Here is a 17,777-nt window from a genome sequence, read left to right as displayed (position 1 = left end):
AACGCTTGATAAACCTGTGAACGCACAGGTTAATGGACTGAAGAAGTCTCTTCTATTCGAGCGTCCTCGACTCACTCAGTCGCAGCTCAGCCAGTCGCAATCACAGGCGAATTGCAAGCATCCGTTGATTCAAAGTCAGCTCAGTATGTCTTAATTTCATCAGTACCAGTCTCAATCCAAGAACACTCGAGACACCCAATTGACTCAGAGCCATTCACATTCACACTCGTAGTCCTCGACGAAATCTTCACCGTAGTCGTCGTCGATCACTGCTGGACCTAATGCAGCCATGAAGTCTTCGTCCTCGAAGATGCACGAGTCGACGTTAATGACGTACACAGAGTCTCTTCTTGGATACTTTGTTTTCCTCCACTTCATACAGGTCCGAGCAGTCACTACAGACCTCATAAATGACAGTAGAATTCACGACATAGTATGTTGCTGCAAAATTCGCACTTCTGGTGCAGGTCGAAAGGGATTAAACTGCCACATGTGCATGTCCGCAAGCCGAACCGAGTGCGAACCAATATGCTCAGGACGATGACGCATTCACTCCTAGGATAAGCTGGTGCTCACCGCCTTCCGTCCCATTTGGGTCCCCTCCAGTTTGTACAGCTTTCAGATCGAAGGTACTGGAGATTCTTCAGCTGAAATTGCATCCATCAACGAAAACCGCGTGATTTCCAGCTCTTCATTGACCGTCGTCAGCAACTCCACGAACACCTCGACTTTTCGATTAACAACGTTGACCTGAACTCCGTGGCGAAGACGAACATTGCCTTCGTGCCGGTTACTGTGATGAACCTGACGCTGCGCGACTGCAATATTTCGACGCTCAGCAGTAGCTTCATGCGCGAATTGGATCCAATACCTGGACTTGTCGTGGAAAGCATCCACACCGAGTATGTGGACGGCACATACTCCGCACTGAAGGAGTGTACTTGTCTCACAACGCTCTCACGGTTTTCCGGGGTCGTCGCTCAACACGAGCAGATTGGAATCGCTATACATCCAGGGCAACGAGATCAAGGACTTCAACGTAACCAAAGATCAGTTCGCGCAGATTCAAGGGTTTACAGCGTTTATCAGTACGAGTGGATCCCCATGGAGCTCTACAGGCAGCAAGTCCATACCTTAAGGACATGGTTTCGGCCGACAGCGACAACGTGCTTTTGTGCCAAACACCCGATGACATGGACAGCGCGGTTGCGGCTGTCGATTAAAACCCGCTAGCGTCACCTCGTCTCATAAGCAGTTCATTCCAGTGGTCTTGGCAAATTCCTGCGCTTTAAATCCTCTCACGGTTTCTATGTGCGTCACTGCTGTCGATCTCGCTGCCCTCATAGACAACACGCCGCGGGTTGCTCCTGCGTCCTAAACTAGCGATACTATCGGCGCTGCCGGGGCCGATGCTGATATTCGACGCGGACTCCAACGCCTCGACGGGATCAGCTGCTTCGTCCTTGCTTAACAGTTGTGGTTTCGGTTATTGATGCAGGACTCCTGTTATTGATACACCTGCTGCAGGAGTATCAAAAACTAGGAGTCTATAGCAAATATGACAGATTTTGTATAATAAAAATATATTGGCCTAAAAACGTTTTTACACAAGGCTGTGAACTTGTCGATCCGATCCGATTGAATCCGATCGGAACGAAAGTGATCGATAGATCAGCCAATCGGATCACAATCGATCATGATCGGATTTGATCGAATCGATCGATCGGATTTTATTTTCGCAACCCATCCCTAACCACCAGTTTGGATTGGCAAAGGTGTAGTACGTACACCGTCGCGTGCTCTCCTTCCTTGGTGTAGTAGGTCGCAGTAGTGAATACAAGACGGTCGAAGGAAGCTGTCACTTCCTTAAAGTATAGCCGATTGTATTGCTTGTGTCTTGGTAAAATGTAAAGTGAGATAGAAACATGCATGCAATCCAAAGCTCTACATAGCTATCACCAGCGTCCCAGTGATAGCCCAGCCTCTAGCAAGGACTCCCTAACTAGAACCTTCACCAGCTTGAGATGACGAGCTGCAACTTGCAGTTGTAAGCTGCAACAACCTGGCACGCTGGTGGCTGACTGCAACCACACGCTGGTTGTCCAGCTTGCTCGTCAGGTATAGTGTGGTCGTGGTTGGGCTTTCAAGCCGCCACCCACTACACTTGGACTTACACATTTTCACATGATGGATGCCGTTCAGCACTACGGTAACCTTGGCACGTGACAGCTGGGTGAGTCGAGAGTCTTTGAGCAAACAAGATCTCGCTGGTACGCTCGGTGTCTGTATCACTAGAATGGTGGCCGTGTCGAAGTCGTAGTTTTTATGTCTGGGCATCAGGGAACCCGAAAAAATAATATGCGTAAAAATTAATCCTAATTGTTTAATTTAATTATTAATTTATGGCTGTCCACAACGGGAACAACCCCAATTTTGAGTAAGGTCTAGTCAAGTTACAGCGTGGGGACGCGCTGAACGTCGCGGAAAAATTAGCCTGCGCTGAATTTAGGTCGCCTGATCTCGAACGGTCGTCTTCATGAGCCGCCAAAGAGCGTTCTATTGTGAGAGCGGCGTTCAAGAAACGCAATTGCGCACTACGTCGACGTCGCGTACATCCCGCCAACGTCTAACGAGTGTGAGCGCTTCTTCTCTCTCGCTAAGCTGGTACTGTCTGATCTACGGAAGCGAATGTCTCCAGCCAGGCTGGAGATGATAATGTTTCTGAACTACAATCGTGACTTACGAAGTTTTGCAAATAATTGAATTATTAATTTTCTCAGCTCACATCGATGTATTAATCTAAGTATTGCATTTTCGGGTTCCCTGCTGGGCATTGCTGTGGCTTGGATTTCTTAGACTTTTACTTGTCACCAAGGTGGTGGTTTTGACTGTGTCTGAGTCTGGCACTTATCCCTTTTCCAACTACGACTGGAGCCGGGTGTCATCCTTGATGATGATGAAAATTCAAGGTTGAACCAGTTGAATGCAAGATTAATTTTTTTAAATTAACAGTTTTGATGGCGTGTGTTGTATATCAATGATGTGTGGTATCCACGATATGTAAGTAGCGATGCATAACTAGCCCCGGGTGTACATGTCCTTCGAAGCGCAAGTCAATAAAGAACGCTTGCAACGAAGATACCTAAAGCTACTTATCAGTGATAAGTTATCACGTGAAGATAGATAAAACTCGAGCGTTACTCCAGAATTCATCTTCACTGTATCAACCGGGCGAGCACACGCATCAATTTATCGCTGCATACGACAGCAACAGTGAATGTCCTGCAACACGGCATCAAAATATCGCTTTCTTTTACATGCAGTACGCCGCAGTGCATGCGGTCGCTCTCGATTCGAGATGTACCAATCATCAATTATGAGCGGATCCATTCCAACGCCACAAAGTCCATTAAAGTTGATCAAAGCACCTGGACTACTCCGTGCGAACCTATGTCCAGAAGATCGCAGCTTAAGCGACGAAATATGACACGAGCGAGAGATAGAATACTTTGTGTATAAAAATCCGATACACAGAGGGTTCCATCTCATGCTCGTGCCATCGGAGCACATTCCGAGTTTCGCGAGCTACGGAGGAAGACCGTTATTAATAAAGCGCGCGGGGGGCAGTAGCACTGCTCGTACTGCAGTCGCATCGAGGTCACACGTATCGGCTGGTCGTGGATCTGTACGCACTTCCGGAAGCTACAACTCGAGATTTTTTTGACCAGGTGCTCAAGGCTGCGAAAGACCTGTCGTACCGCACCGGACGAGGCTCGCAGTTTCGCAGATCCTCAACTCGTTTTTGTCAGCACCAAATATGCTCGCGACGGAGAGCGTGTGGTAGTGCAAGGTGCATTTTTGCTGACAATTGACGGTTGTCAGGTTAGCCCTAGAGAAGTTCATTCTGCTCGTCTCTGCTGAGCCAGGGAGATAGTTTCTAATAGAAAGCAGGCTCTGCGATAAATATAATATTCGCGTTCATCACGACCCCATTTGGTGTGCAGAAGGTTAGATCTGCATGGTTTTGAATCCAAGTACCTCAAAAGTGGTCACACTGCTCGCAGCTGTGAAATAGTACTATTAGTTGCTACGCTGCAGCTGACTTGTGGTTGTTCATCATTCACTTGTTCTGGAGCGTTATTATATTACCGGTGTAGAAGTGTCGGCTCATGTTGACCAATATCGGTGATACAGTCGATGCCATTCCGATTTGCACGGCGATATTATCGCCAATTTGGCGCCTGGCAGAAGAAGTGTATCTTACATCTCGCACTCGATCGAACGGAGCCGGTGCCCTGTATCTCCGCTCGAGATTGTGGTAGCGTGAACCCAGCCATACAAGTAAATAAGGGGTACACGATGGGTAACGCTACGTCATCGACCCCGCCGCGCCGCCGTGGAGCTGAGCCCATCTCCAAGTTGCAAGTTGCGGCCGGAGGACCTGCTGCACTGGGTTGAGCTGAGAATGACGGAATGGGCTGCCCATTGGTCAGTTGGAGACCAATGGCGGTGCTGTCAATTGAGAGAAAGTCGCTTCATTTTTCATTACAAGTGCAGTCCCTTCAAAACCGGTCTTGCACCGGTATGCCACCCGAAAAAACTGTCAGACCTGATGTGGCTCAACTGAACACTTCATGTGAATATCCAGGCGCTCTGCAAGATCGTTTACGCCAAGTAATACGCCACAACACCAAACCGATGCGCCAAATCCATGTCTAATCTACTGGCCGCTGCCAACCGTGCGTCGGCGCTGGTCGGCTGGCTCTCCGGGATCGTTCCGACCCCCTTGCTCTCGCTGACGGCCTCGTCACCATGCGCTGCCTGCTGTCCGGAGATGCGGCTCCGTCAGGAAGTCGCTCAATAACGTCGACACCACCTCGAACCGCCCGCACGGGTTGCACCCCGAGCGATAGGATACGTCCTTGGCGGCGCGAAGTAGCAGGTTCACGAACGACTCCAGCCGCTCCTCGCGGTTGCGCACCACCAAATCGCGCAGTCCTATGGCGATAGCCATACTGCCATTCGGGAACCGGGACGGAAACACGCCCGAGTTCGCGAGTTCCCGCACGCGCGTGCAGTACGGACACCACTGTGGGTGTGACTTGTCCTTGGGCGCCGCCACAGCTTCGCCGATACGCTCGCGCAGTACACGGAACGTCAAGTAGCGGTGCTCCACCTGGTAGTCTGCGCGTAGCTCGTCCTTCTCGCGTAGCTCGCGCCGCCTGCGCTCGCGCTTGCTCTGCTTGTATTTGTGCTCGGTCGTTGACGCCGATGCCGTAAGGGCGCTACTTGGCAGACCCCTCGGTGCCAACTGCAGGAAGACATCCAGCACGTATATCGTCACGTGCTCCTCTCGGTCGTAGGTCGTGCACATCTGAACATGGTGAACATTGTTGAGCGCCACTGCCATCTTGGCACGGGACAGCTGCGACAGCCGCGCGCCCAGCTCCAGTGCGTCGAGGCTTGAGCGGTCGCTCGCTGAGTCCGTGACGGCATCCATTTCGTCGAAGTCGCTCGTGGTGGGCACCATCATTCGAGGTGGGGCAGCAATCCTTGTAACTTGGGCACTTTGCTTTCGGCTGCGTGCTCACTTGTGGCTGCTGGAGTCTCCAGCGATTTATTTGTCGGTGATCTTGAAGGTGAAAAAAAAGGCGCGCCATGTTTACTGTAGTGGACGAAGTGGGAGTACGTGTATGCGCGAAGAAGGTTGCCACATCAGGTCTGACAGTTTTTTCGGGTGGCATACCGGTGCGAGACCGGTTTTGAAGGGACTGCACTTGTAATGAAAAATGAAGCGACTTTCTCTCAATTGACAGCACCGCCATTGGTCTCCAACTGACCAATGGGCAGCCCAAACCGTCATTCTCAGTTCAACCCGTGCAGCAGGTCCTCCGGCCGCAACTTGCAACTTGGAGATGGGCTCAGCTCCACGGCGGCGCGGCGGGGTCGATGACGTAGCGTTACCCATCGTGTACCCCTTATTTACTTGTATGGCTGGGTTCACGCTACCACAATCTCGAGCGGAGATACAGGGCACCGGCTCCGTTCGATCGAGTGCGAGATGTAAGATACACTTCTTCTGCCAAGGCGCCAAATTGGCGATAATATCGCCGTGCAAATCGGAATGGCATCGACTGTATCACCGATATTGGTCAACATGAGCCGACACTTCTACACCGGTAATATAATAACGCTCCAGAACAAGTGAACGATGAAAAAAAACACAAGTCAGCTGCAGCGTAGCAACTAATAGTACTATTTCACAGCTGCGAGCAGTGTGACCACTTTTGAGGTACATGGATTCAAAACCATGCAGATCTAACCTTCTGCACACCAAATGGGGTCGTGATGAACGCAAATATTATATTTATCGCAGAGCCTGCTTTCTATTAGAAACTATCTCCCTGGCTCAGCAGAGACGAGCAGAATGAACTTCTCTAGGGCTAACCTGACAACCGTCAATTGTCAGCAAAAATGCACCTTGCACTACCACACGCTCTCCGTCGCGAGCATATTTGGTGCTGACAAAAACGAGTTAAGGATATGCGAAACTGCGAGGAATCGCTCGCACTGCCCCCGTCCAGTGCGGTACGACAGGTCCTTCGCAGCCTTGAGCACCTGGTTAACAAAACTCTCGAGTTGCCGCTTGCGGAAGTGCGTACAGACGCGCCGCCAGCCGATACATGTTGCCACGACTCCGCGGTTCGGTACACGTGGTGGGAAGCTGGTTGACGAGTCGATGAACTTGACGCGACTGCAGTACGAGCAGTGCTGGTGATACCTACTGTCCCCGCGCGCTTTAACGGTCTTCATGATACGCCTCCGCAGCTCGCGAAACTCGGAATATCTATGCTCCACCTGGTATACAGGGCATTCCATCTCTCGCTTGAGTCGTAAGCGATTCTTTCGCTCTGCCTTGGATTCACCATGCGTGGAGTGCGGTGGAAGACCCTTTTGCACGTAGCGCAGGTAAACGTTCATAATGTAGACTGTAGCTCCGTCGTCGGCCTCGTCGTATGTGGCGCAGATTTTGACGTGGTGGATTTGGTTGAGCTTTATAGAGAACTTGGAGATGGTAGAGAGGTGCAAGAGGCGGCCAAAACCACGTTGGCTCTCTCCCTCGTGGCCGTCGCTACGTTCCGACGAGCTGGCTGTGGTGATCAGGCTCGGTATGCTGCTGCAACTTTGCAGCGCAGAGATGTCGTAGTCGCTGCTACCAGAGCTCGCTGTCATGATCGATTTGGTATTCAACGTGTGGAAATTTTGATGTGATTCGTAGCCATGGACAGAACACCTCGAAGTTGAAGCTGGCAGCCAATGACGTGACGGTAGTTCGTCGGTAAACCGGTATGACAATACGCCTCGACTACTACTGTATTAATAACGTTTGTCTCCACGAAAATTGGAGGTCGACTGCAAATATTAACTTGCACAGTGACAATAGAACCTTAGAGGATCATTGCTGGATCTGCTCTGTAGGCCTATTACAATAAAGGTGTAGTCATGCTCGAGAATCTCGATGACTGCAAATCTCTCCACCAGTGCAGAAGTGTTCATCGCCAGTGGCGATTCGCCACAGCACGTTGATGGCGATGCATACTGTACATGTACACGCCTTCGTCTCATGCGCGTACCGCGACAACTTCACTGAACAAAAGGAGCGGCCGGGGAAGACCGCACGCGTGGCAGAGGACGGCCACTAAGTTTCGATGTGATGAACTGGCTCAGTCGTGAGATATATATGATGTAGCTTCGACTTTCTCCTATTATTTAAAGAAAACGAGGAGGCACACTTGGCATAAGCCATTCCAGCTATTATTGACAATACCGGTAAATAAATGAGTGTCATTGAGACGACCTACAGCGATTGTCTTGTCCAGGGAGCTTTTTCGCACCCTCATGCGGTGTAAGAAAGCTGAGCATAATCTGTGAGACCACCAAGAACCGACCGCAGTAGCTGGTAGCGCTAGTACGATACGACATATCCTTCGAAGCCTTGAGAAACTGGTTCATAAAGCGCTCGAGGCGGCGTTTCCGCACCCGTGTCAGCAATTGGCGCCAGCCTGCCGCGAGCGGGCCACGGTTCGGGATGCGCGGCGGGAAACCCGCGGCGGATTCAGTGGTGCCTACGCGACTACAATATGCGCAAAATCGGAAGTGATCATGATCGTTCACCACGTTCGAAATGCTCTTAACCATGGCGCGAAAGTCGGAGTATCGGTGTTCGACCTGGTAATCTGGTGTTTGTCCCTGATATTCCCGGCGCAAACGGCGTCGACGTTGGTCTAGCGTTTCCATAGTTGGCAAACCCTTTTGCGTGGTTCGCAGGAACACATTGACGACATAAATGGTGGCGTCATCGCTCTCGAATGCGCTGCTGATCTCGACGCGGTAGATCTCATTGAGCGACATGGCCGACTTGGCAGTCGTTGACAGCTGTGAGAGTCGCTGGAAAGAGCTCGCACTTGGACTTAGTTCACGTGGAAAATCACTGTGACTCTCAAGATCGAAATCAGCATCGCGCTTGTACGGGAGGATCATTACTAGGAATGCAATATTAGTGGTCCGGCGCGGCCGCGCGGGTTTGCAAATGGCTGTCATTCTTGCTTGTTGAAGCCACCACAAATAAAAGCAGGAAGACGGTACAAGAGCATTTTTGCTTTCTTGTTTGTTTCAAGTCAAATTGCTACTATCGGCTATACAGATGTCATTTGGTGTGCGGGCCACATGATGGGGTGCGGTTTCTGTCGCATGATATCGATGCCCCGTCGCTTTAATCACGACTTCAAGAAGCGTTACAACAAAATACATATTAGGATGCTGAAGTCAGTCAGCATTCACGGACGTGTTTCTTCGACACTTCACGACGTGTACGCGTTAAAATACATGAAGCAAGCAGCTCGACACTGACGTTCAATGCAGTCATACCGGTACAGTACGTGGCCGGCGCTTCAAAAACACTGAATCGACTATTGCTCTTGCTTTCCCGGTGGAGTCATCACTCGTCCATTTTGTGATTGCGGCTCCACTCGACAAGAGTTTGCTTGGCGTCTGTCGCTTCACAGCCACTAACGTATACTACGTAAAAGCGCCGAATGGCAGCGTTTCTTTCGCCGAGGTGATCTCGGCCTGAGTCAGGACCGATGTCTGCGAACTCGACGATTATGGTTGCTGGTTGAAACGGTGACGACAATACAGGATTTCGTCAACGTTTGGGTATTGCTTGATTTCTTTTGCTAGTCAAATATGGTGTCCCTGGCCTCATCAGCAAACTTTTGGACTCTCGATATCAAATGGTATTTTGGACGGCTGCCGTTACTTGTTTGTAAGTGTCGACGTACCGGTACATGGCAATTATCGAGTTTTAAAGTAAGTAATTTGCCTATAGCAATGCCTAGCTGGTACCTCACGTGTGAGCACTGCTTTATCATGCTCACCGAAGATGTGGATCGCCAAGGAAGTCGTTTAAAATCCGGGACACCGTCACGTAGCGCTCGCACTGAACAGCGCAATAGCGATATGACACGTCTTTCGCTACCGTCAGCAGCTCGTTGATAAACTTCTCCAAGCCGTGCTTCCTCGAATGAATGAGCAGCTGTCTCCAGCCAGTGTAGGTTGCCAGAGCGCCTCTGTTCGGATACCGCGACGGGAAATCTCCAGCTGTTACCAACCACAGCACGCGGCTGCAGTATGGGCAACATTGCGGGTGGTTTTGGTCCATGTCCGTCGAGTTAGCACTTACCACGTCCGAAACTCGCTGTCGTAGCAGTCTGAAGGACGAATAGCGGTGCTCCACTTGATACTCTGGGCGCTCGCTCTGCTTCCCTCGCTTCTGGCGCCACGTGAGTTTACGCCATCGATGCGCCGATAGTGTGGGCAAGCCCTTCTGTACATTTATTAGGAAGACGTCCACAACGTAGATGACAGCGATGTCACCGTTTTCATCACGGTTGTACGCGTCTCTAATGACCACGTGGCTAATCTGGTTCAGCGAGACAGCGAACTTGGCACTGCTCGAGAGCTGCGAAAGACGGTTGTCTGAAGCCGTGTAGAGGCTGCGCCGCTCTGTACCGTCACTGTCGGGAGAAAAGGCAAGCGCGCGTCCTTCACTGTCGGCTCTCATCTTGGTGCTCCGTTCTGGTGAGCCTACCTTATGCTTTATACAATTAAAGCGCCCTCTAAAAATGTCTACTGCAAGTGATCAACCCAATCTCTTCACAAAGACGGAAGGCTCCGAGCTCCATTGCGACGTCTTTCCGACGGAAGCTTTCGACAGCATATGACTACTGTAATGAGAGCCAATGCTGACGGCTGCAGTCCGTGTCTATCCTGCTGGATTCAACACTCCAGACCACGACAACGTCTGCCCGTGTGGCTCCAGCAAAAAAATCTGTAATAGCTGCGAGATCGCGACGAAACGTTGGCACTGCGTGTTTCCGTAGCGATAAGATTCGTCCTTGGCGGCAGCCAGCAGTTCGTTAATAAATTGCTTCAGCTTGTGTTTGCGGCTATGGGTTAACAAGCGATGCCATCCAGTGAAGGTCGCTACAGCCCCTCGGTTCGGAAAGCGCGACGGGAAGCCGCCGAATTTCATTAGCCACAGCACGCGATTGCAGTACGAACACCACACTGGGTGCATCTGGTCGTCTTTGACATCCACCACTTCGCATATCTTCTCGCGTAGAGCGCGAAAGTCCGAATAGCGGTGTTGCACATGGCACTCTGGCCTCTCCGCGTCCTGCTCGTGCAGTAGTCGCCTCTTGCGAGCGCGCATTCTTTCACTTATCTTTGAGGTGGGCAGACCTTTCTGACCGTGCTGTAGATACACGTCCACCACGTATATGGTGGCGCCGTCGTTATCGGGGCTGTCGTACATGCCACTAATGGCAACGCGCTGGATCTGGTTGAGGCTCACGGCAAATTTGGCACTGTCAGAGAACTGTGAGAGGTGGCGACCTAGTTCCATGTCCAGACTGCGGCTAGACTCGCCGTCAATTGCATCTGTACTGAATGTTGCCATTTTGTTTTGGTTAGACAGTTCCAATTGTGTGCTTCTTCAAGCTGACGCGAAAAAAAGAAGAGTTGATACCGTCGCATTACCGGTATCTCTTTGACAATCTGCGACTTAGCCAATCACAGCACCGCTTAGATAAACGGTATACTGTATCTAATGCTGTCAGCAAAGTTATCATTTCTTAAGTAAACCTCAAGCATGCGCCACTCCAAGTATTTCCGCGCTTCCGAGGCGCCGCGACCACGTTGCTCCAGTGACCACCATGACAGCACACAGCCCTCCGGACTAACCTCCCTACGATCTCGCAAACGCAAGCAGCGAGAACCCAATGCCAAGAAAACTACATCGTCAACGAAGCCGCAACCGTCGTTAACATCCATGGAGAAGCAGGTTGTGAGGCTGCGAAAGGCGTACCCAAATACTCTGTTGTTGTTCGAATGTGGCTATCGTATGCGCATTTTTGGCAAAGATGCCGAGGTATCCGCAAGGTTTAGTGTTGCGAATCTCATGGTTCGCACAAGGAATATAAATTATGTATTCATTGCAGAACGCTGCTGCGGTGTTGGACATTCGAGCCCAGCAGCATAAAAACTTCCTGGAGACGTCGGTGCCGGTGCATCGGACGCTGTTTCATGCTCGAAGATTAGTCCACGCGGGGTTTAAAGTTGGCGTTGTAAAGCAGATGGACTCGGTCGCCATGCGAGCAGTTAACAAAGCGCCAGGTGCACAACGCAAACCTCTGGAGAGGTAAAGGCGACAAATGATAACTAAAGCTTATGGATAAAAATCTAAGACTGCAAATGTACTGTAGATGTGTGACAGACATTTATACTCGAGCGACGATTCCAGAGCTAGAAAATTGTGGAGATGACAGCGAAGAGGAGGACACAATTGCAAGGTTTATTGCCTGTATTGTGGAAGAAACGATACATTCGAAGCCCTTCTTTTCGCAGTCAATGCACGAGGTCGATGAAGAAACGAAAAGGAGTCCGGTGCGTCTACTGGTAGCGAGTTTCTTGCTCTTGTTGCCATGAACTGAGGTTCTTGTACTAGGTCTTCTCCGAAGATGTGCGCATTGGCATTTTCATGCACGACATTCACACAGGCGAATCCAAATTTGACGAATTCGAAGATGGTGCGGTAGAACTAAAGCGGTTGCGTCGTCAATCTCACAACTGATATGTGTTTCCTGTATCTACTGTAGATGGCAAGCGGCAACGCCTACAGCGCACACTGGAAACCCTCGACCCAGTGGAGTTTGTGTTACCAGCAGGTCGACTCAGTGCGTACACTGAGCAAATAGTGGATACCTTTGTGGCAATTTCAGACGAGACTTCAGTTATAGACGATCGAAAAGCCACTGTCCGCATGGAACGGATACCTAACGAGGCTTTTGATTACTCGGCTGCTAAGGAGACGTTCACGCGCGCTTTCCATGAAGCTGGATCGGAGTACACTACTACAGTTGCGTACCCAAATCTGCCGAAAATGTGCGTCTGCTGCTTTGGAGGAATGTGGCAATATCTATCTTCGCTGGGTACTGCGCAGACGCTCATTGCACCGACCTATACAAGTTTATCCAGCCCAACATCGACTTTTGCAGGGCAATTTCACCTTCCAACGGAAGCCTATCGAGACCTCGACCTCTTCGTCAACTCGGTAAGGTGCCTAGTTTTCATTCTACGCAGTAAGTTATATAACACATATTACTTGCAGACAACCAAGCGCGGCGTGGGCTCCCTCCTGTCGATTCTAAACCACACCAAAACCAGTGCTGGTGCAAGGAAGCTTCGTGACTGGATTCGCTCTCCTTTAGTCGACGTACAAGAGATCGCGGCACGTCAAAAGACGATCGAGAGCTTAGCGTTCCCTTCTGGGTCGTTATCTACGGAATCAATCCCACACCGACTGGCGTATGAGGAGTTGACGACGACCATTTTACCTCGTAGCAAGCATCTGTTGAAGTATCTACAGCAGGTTCATCTCGGCAAGGCGACACCCAGTCAAGCCGTCGGAGCGCTCCAGATTCTACAGGATCTGGAAGATCATATCCACGGATTAAAAGCAACGTTCGCTTCCATAACAGACGTAGATCAAACTACAGTTCTAGATCGGCTTCTAGAAGGCTATCCGACACTGCAAGCTCGTCTCACGCCGCTTCTAGACGAGGTGGATGTCAAATATGCGTGACAAAATGACGTCGAGAAAACCATTCACCGACTTCTCTGCAGACAACCCTCGCTAGCACGAAAGTATCGAGCGTTCACGCGAGAGCTCGAGACACTCGCGCGTGAGTACGATGCCGTGCTGGTGACGTGCAGAAGTGCTCTCAGAGACCCTTTGTTAGAGTACTCTACGTTCAGAGGAGGCTCGTTGAGTGACATCCACCATCTGATCGAAGTTAAGCGTTCAGATCTTCACGTTGTGCCTCAAGACTGGCTGGTAGTGAATTCCACTACGCAACTCGTCCGGTTCCACCCGAAACAGATCATCCAGCTTCATATTCAGGAAGAGTTTGTCAAACAACAGAAAGAGCAGCTGGTTCGAGCTTTATGGAGACAGTTTGTGAGTGAGGTGGACGCCCAAGTGTACGTGACTGGGATGGCCTGTGTGGACATTCTAGCGAACCTGGACGCCTTGTGTTCGCTGGCTACAGTGGCTCAGAGTTACCCAAACTATACGAAGCCTCAGTTTGTGGACGATGACGTCGTCACATTAGAGATCAACGATGGGCGTCATCCGATTATTGAAATGTTGCTGGAAGGATCGTCGTATATTAGCAATTCCGTGTTGATATCGAGTACGGCCGGGTCTTTGATGGTTGTGTCGGGTCCGAATATGGGGGGCAAGACCAGTCTGCTTCGCATGTGTGCGCTCGTGGTGATTCTCGCTCAAATCGGGTCATTTGTTCCAGCGTCAAGTGTGCGGTTGTCTGTGTTCGACGGGGTCTACACGCTCATGCATCGCAGTACAAGCAAATACTCGTCGTGCGCCCAAGAATTGACAACGCTGGGGTCCATCTCGCGTAACGCTACGAAGAACTCACTCGTTCTTATAGACGAGATTGGCTTTGGAATGGCTGCTCAGTATGCAGAAGCTGTGGCGGTGGGGCAGATGACGTACCTAACTGACACAGCCGGATGCCTCGTGGTGTTTGCCACGCATCTTACTGCAGCGACGGAGAAACTGCTAGCTCGTTTGGGCGATAAATGCCAGACAAGACAGTTGGAGTATCACTTTTACGACCAGGAAGAGGCCGACGCGCACACGGAGATTCAAGACGTGGTGACGTTCCATTACGTGCTTAAAGACGGGGTAGCGAGTGACAGTGTCGCTATCGAGACGGCCAGACGTGCCGGTATTGCGTCTGCTATACTAGCGCGGGCTACAGAGTTGATAGGTAGTCTATAACACCACAAACTTACTCGCAATCCAGCACGACACGACCTCGCAACTTGACAGCATGCATGCGCTTGAAGACATCGGGTAGGTTTTTCAAGGGCTCAACGGTGTACGAGCTCTTGACATGACCGTCGGCTGCGAGGTCGATGGCTTCGATGGCGTCTTGACGACTGCCCACGTTGGAGCCGACGATACGGAACTCCAGCGGGATCAACGGCTCGACAGGGGCCACGACGGCCGTGTCCTTGGGTACACCCACCGCAACCAGCGTGCCGCGGGGACGTAGGAACATGAGCGGGTCCTTGTACGCGTCCTTGGAGCCAGCCACGACAATGACAGCATGGGCGCCACGTCCACCCGTAGCAGCACGAACCTGGTCGATCACGTCTCTATCCTTAAAGTCAATAATGCTCTTGATGCCGTACGACTCGATCAACTTGGGTTTGTCGTCGCCAGAGTCGATGGCGACCACCTTGTAGCCCATATAGCACGCGCGTACTGACACGCCAAGTGACCTAGACCACCTCCACCGCCAGGGATCACCACGTACTCACCCGGCGAGCCGCCGATCTGCTTCAACGCCTTGTACACCGTCATACCGGCACATAGGATCGGAGCAGCCGATGCCAGATCCAAAGTCTTCGGGATTGGAGTCACGTGGTCTGCGAACGACACGCACCACTGCTGGAAGGTTCCGTGGCAGGTCAAGCCGTGAACGCCTGCCTCCCCGCAGGTAGTCTCGTAACCTTTACGGCAGTCCTCACAGCCTAAGCACGTGTGTGCAAGCCACTTGACTCCCACCGCGTCGCCCACTTTAAGTTTCGTCTTGGTATTAGCACCAATGGCTGCGACGTAGCCGGTACCTTCGTGGCCGCCAATCATTGGGAACTGCTTGGGCAGCGGAGGTCCTCCGCCTTCCCAAACCGACAGATCCGAATGACACACGCCAGTGTATGCAATACGAACCAGCACTTCGCCAGCTTTGAGATCTTCAGGCTGAGCGACAGGCCAGTCCTCGCGCACCTGGAGCGGCGAGTTGTCGGCCTCGTACATGACGGCGGTCTGCGTCTTGGGGATGTCGTAGCCTGACTGGGACGTCACGGAAAACGATCGAGCGGTCTGGAGCCGGCAGGATGCGCAGCCGTATTGCACGTTATGACCCTAAGATACTCCGACAAACGACTTGCTCGCGAGTTGCGCAGTGCGCCTGGATGGCTTTGCAAAGCGAAAAACCGCGCGCAGCATCTTGTCTTTCTTCTGCTCTGCAAGGGGAGAATTCGACAATGAGCCTCCCCCCCTGTCGGTCAGTGTGACGCCAGCAATTGTCGACGTCCGTCACGCACTCATCACATAAAAAGCTTTTTAATACATGTATACCGGGTCGGTAACCGACCCATGAAGTGCAGAGTGCGGGACTGCTCTGCTCGAGCACAGATCACCGGATTTGATCCTTCAAGTTTCATGTTGAAGCGATATGACGGATGCTTGGGTAATACTTCAAGAAGTAGCGTTGTCTCCATGTGTTGAAGCTTTCTCCAACAGCAGCTAAACCACTTCACCATCCAGCGGCGTTCAAGTGCAGAGTCTGTTAAAGGAATAACTTCACAGTTTTATCCACTCTTCAAAATACTAAAAGCGTCTTCAATCAAAACTTGACAACTGTTTTATCCGTGACGGATAACTTTTCCTACTCGCAGTCCAGCACGGTGCGGCCGAACAACGTACCAGCCTTCATCCGCTTGAACACGTCGGGCAAGTTCGTGAGTGGCTCAACGTTGTAGAAGGTCTCCACGGCTCCGTCGGCAGCGAGATTGACCGTCTCGATGGAGTCCTGACGGTTGCCCACATTGGTACCAATGATGCGGTGTGTGAACGCCACTGTCGGCTCAATCGGCACCGGCAGCAAACCGCCCTTGGGCACGCCCACCATCAGCACGGTGCCGTGCCGACGAATGTACTGCAGTGCGTCCTGGCACGAAGACTCTGTGTCGGCCACCACACACGCGCAATGAGCTCCGCGTCCCGTGATCGCCTTGACCTGTCCGACCACGTCGCCGTCCTTGAAGTCGATGAAATGCTTGACACCGTAGCCCTCCAGGAGCTTACGCTTATCGTCGCCCGAGTCAATAGCAATGACCTTGTAGCCCATCGACCGGGCATACTGGCAAGCCAGATGACCCAAGCCTCCGCCGGCGCCGGGGATCACGACGTACTCACCTGAAGCACCTCCGATCTCCTTGAGCGCCGAGTACACCGTCACACCGGCACATAGTAGTGGTGCAGCGGCTGCCATGTCATAGCCCTTCGGGATCGGCGTGACGTGGTCCGCGTACGAGACGCACCACTGCTGGAACGAGCCGTCGATCGTATATCCGTGCATGATGACGCTCTCGCATGTAGTCTCGTGGCCCTTACGACAGTCCTCGCAACCAAGACACGAGTGTGCCAGCCACTTGACGCCGACAGGGTCGCCGACCTTGAGATTTGTCGTCGTGTTCTCTGCGATAGCTGCGACGTAGCCCGTGCCTTCGTGGCCGCCGACCAGCGGCATCTTCTTGCCAACGGGAGCACCTCCGCCCTCCCAGATGATCACGTCTGAGTGGCATACGCCGCTGTAGGCCATACGAACGAGAATTTCACCTGGCTTGAGATCTTTTGGCTGCACCACGGGCCAGTCGGTGCGGATTTGAAGCGGGGCACCTTCAGACTCGTACATAATTGCCGTTTGTGTCTTGGGGATGTCGTAGCGCGTCTGCGATTGCACTGAGAAGTAGCGCGGTCGATTGCCTACACAAGAGCCGTAGCGGCACTGCAAGTCGTGGCTCGCAGCCGATCCGACAAAAGACTTGGCCGCGAGTTGTGTCACGCGTTTGGACGGCTGAGCGAGACGGGAGACAACACGAAGCATGGCAATCAACACTTAACTCCGAGGATACCTTAGCAATGGGCCGGTAGAATAAAGAGTGAAGAGGATTGGCAAAAGGTCGTTAGAATGCTTCATGCTGGACCTTGCTGCAGGCGTCGAGTTTCTCGACGAGAGAATTGACACGTGGGAAGTCACGCCAGACGAGGTTCACTTCGTATCGCTTCCTGCGCGAGTACATGTACCTTCAATTTGCAATTACCGTGTACTGTACGTGCTAGAGTCATGCATTAAATGACTGATGATCTGTATTGACTAAGTTGAAGCCGAGTGGGTATCTTGGTTCATCCACGAGCGCATGATGTCCAACGATGACAAGCAGGAGGCCTGTAACTAGCACGACTTGCGCCGCATGCTTATGATGGCCACCATCTTCAGTGGAAACCTCGTGTAACATTTCACAGTCGATGTGGTAGTAGATCTTCATGGACAACGTGC

General features: G+C 51.7%; 7 protein-coding genes across 7 annotated transcripts; 1 reads left to right on the top strand and 6 right to left on the bottom strand.

Moving 5' to 3' along the window:
• Window positions 1-4,610: 4,610 nt before the first annotated feature.
• PITG_11300 (uncharacterized protein) lies at window positions 4,611-5,533 on the bottom strand (the record flags this gene model as incomplete). Its single annotated transcript, XM_002902012.1, has 1 exon — window positions 4,611-5,533. The coding sequence occupies one exon, from the start codon at window positions 5,531-5,533 to the stop codon at window positions 4,808-4,810; it is 726 nt and encodes a 241-aa protein (XP_002902058.1).
• A 953-nt stretch (window positions 5,534-6,486) lies between these two features.
• Window positions 6,487-6,813, bottom strand: PITG_11299 (uncharacterized protein; the record flags this gene model as incomplete). Its single annotated transcript, XM_002902011.1, has 1 exon — window positions 6,487-6,813. One exon carries the CDS (start codon window positions 6,811-6,813, stop codon window positions 6,487-6,489), a length of 327 nt encoding a protein of 108 aa, XP_002902057.1.
• A 1,032-nt stretch (window positions 6,814-7,845) lies between these two features.
• On the bottom strand, window positions 7,846-8,541 carry PITG_11298 (uncharacterized protein; the record flags this gene model as incomplete). The annotated part of the gene is made up of 1 exon (XM_002902010.1): window positions 7,846-8,541. The coding sequence occupies one exon, from the start codon at window positions 8,539-8,541 to the stop codon at window positions 7,846-7,848; it is 696 nt and encodes a 231-aa protein (XP_002902056.1).
• A 1,783-nt stretch (window positions 8,542-10,324) lies between these two features.
• PITG_11297 (uncharacterized protein) lies at window positions 10,325-10,966 on the bottom strand (the record flags this gene model as incomplete). Its single annotated transcript, XM_002902009.1, has 2 exons — window positions 10,325-10,759; window positions 10,829-10,966. 2 exons carry the CDS (start codon window positions 10,964-10,966, stop codon window positions 10,325-10,327), a joined length of 573 nt encoding a protein of 190 aa, XP_002902055.1.
• A 426-nt stretch (window positions 10,967-11,392) lies between these two features.
• Window positions 11,393-14,425, top strand: PITG_11296 (DNA mismatch repair protein Msh3, putative; the record flags this gene model as incomplete). The annotated part of the gene is made up of 7 exons (XM_002902008.1): window positions 11,393-11,491; window positions 11,562-11,761; window positions 11,826-12,006; window positions 12,068-12,149; window positions 12,219-12,673; window positions 12,731-13,200; window positions 13,246-14,425. 7 exons carry the CDS (start codon window positions 11,393-11,395, stop codon window positions 14,423-14,425), a joined length of 2,667 nt encoding a protein of 888 aa, XP_002902054.1.
• A 10-nt stretch (window positions 14,426-14,435) lies between these two features.
• Window positions 14,436-15,661, bottom strand: PITG_11295 (alcohol dehydrogenase, putative; the record flags this gene model as incomplete). The annotated part of the gene is made up of 3 exons (XM_002902007.1): window positions 14,436-14,826; window positions 14,886-15,505; window positions 15,587-15,661. The coding sequence occupies 3 exons, from the start codon at window positions 15,659-15,661 to the stop codon at window positions 14,436-14,438; spliced, it is 1,086 nt and encodes a 361-aa protein (XP_002902053.1).
• Window positions 15,662-16,103: 442 nt separating this feature from the next.
• Window positions 16,104-17,324, bottom strand: PITG_11294 (alcohol dehydrogenase, putative; the record flags this gene model as incomplete). The annotated part of the gene is made up of 2 exons (XM_002902006.1): window positions 16,104-17,168; window positions 17,256-17,324. 2 exons carry the CDS (start codon window positions 17,322-17,324, stop codon window positions 16,104-16,106), a joined length of 1,134 nt encoding a protein of 377 aa, XP_002902052.1.
• Window positions 17,325-17,777: the final 453 nt, after the last annotated feature.

Source organism: Phytophthora infestans, genomic scaffold (assembly GCF_000142945.1).
Source record: "Phytophthora infestans T30-4 supercont1.19 genomic scaffold, whole genome shotgun sequence".
In the NCBI taxonomy this organism is placed as follows: Eukaryota; Oomycota; class Peronosporomycetes; order Peronosporales; family Peronosporaceae; genus Phytophthora; species Phytophthora infestans.
Note: the sequence above shows the minus strand (reverse complement) of the source record. Positions and strands in the feature narration are given on the sequence as shown.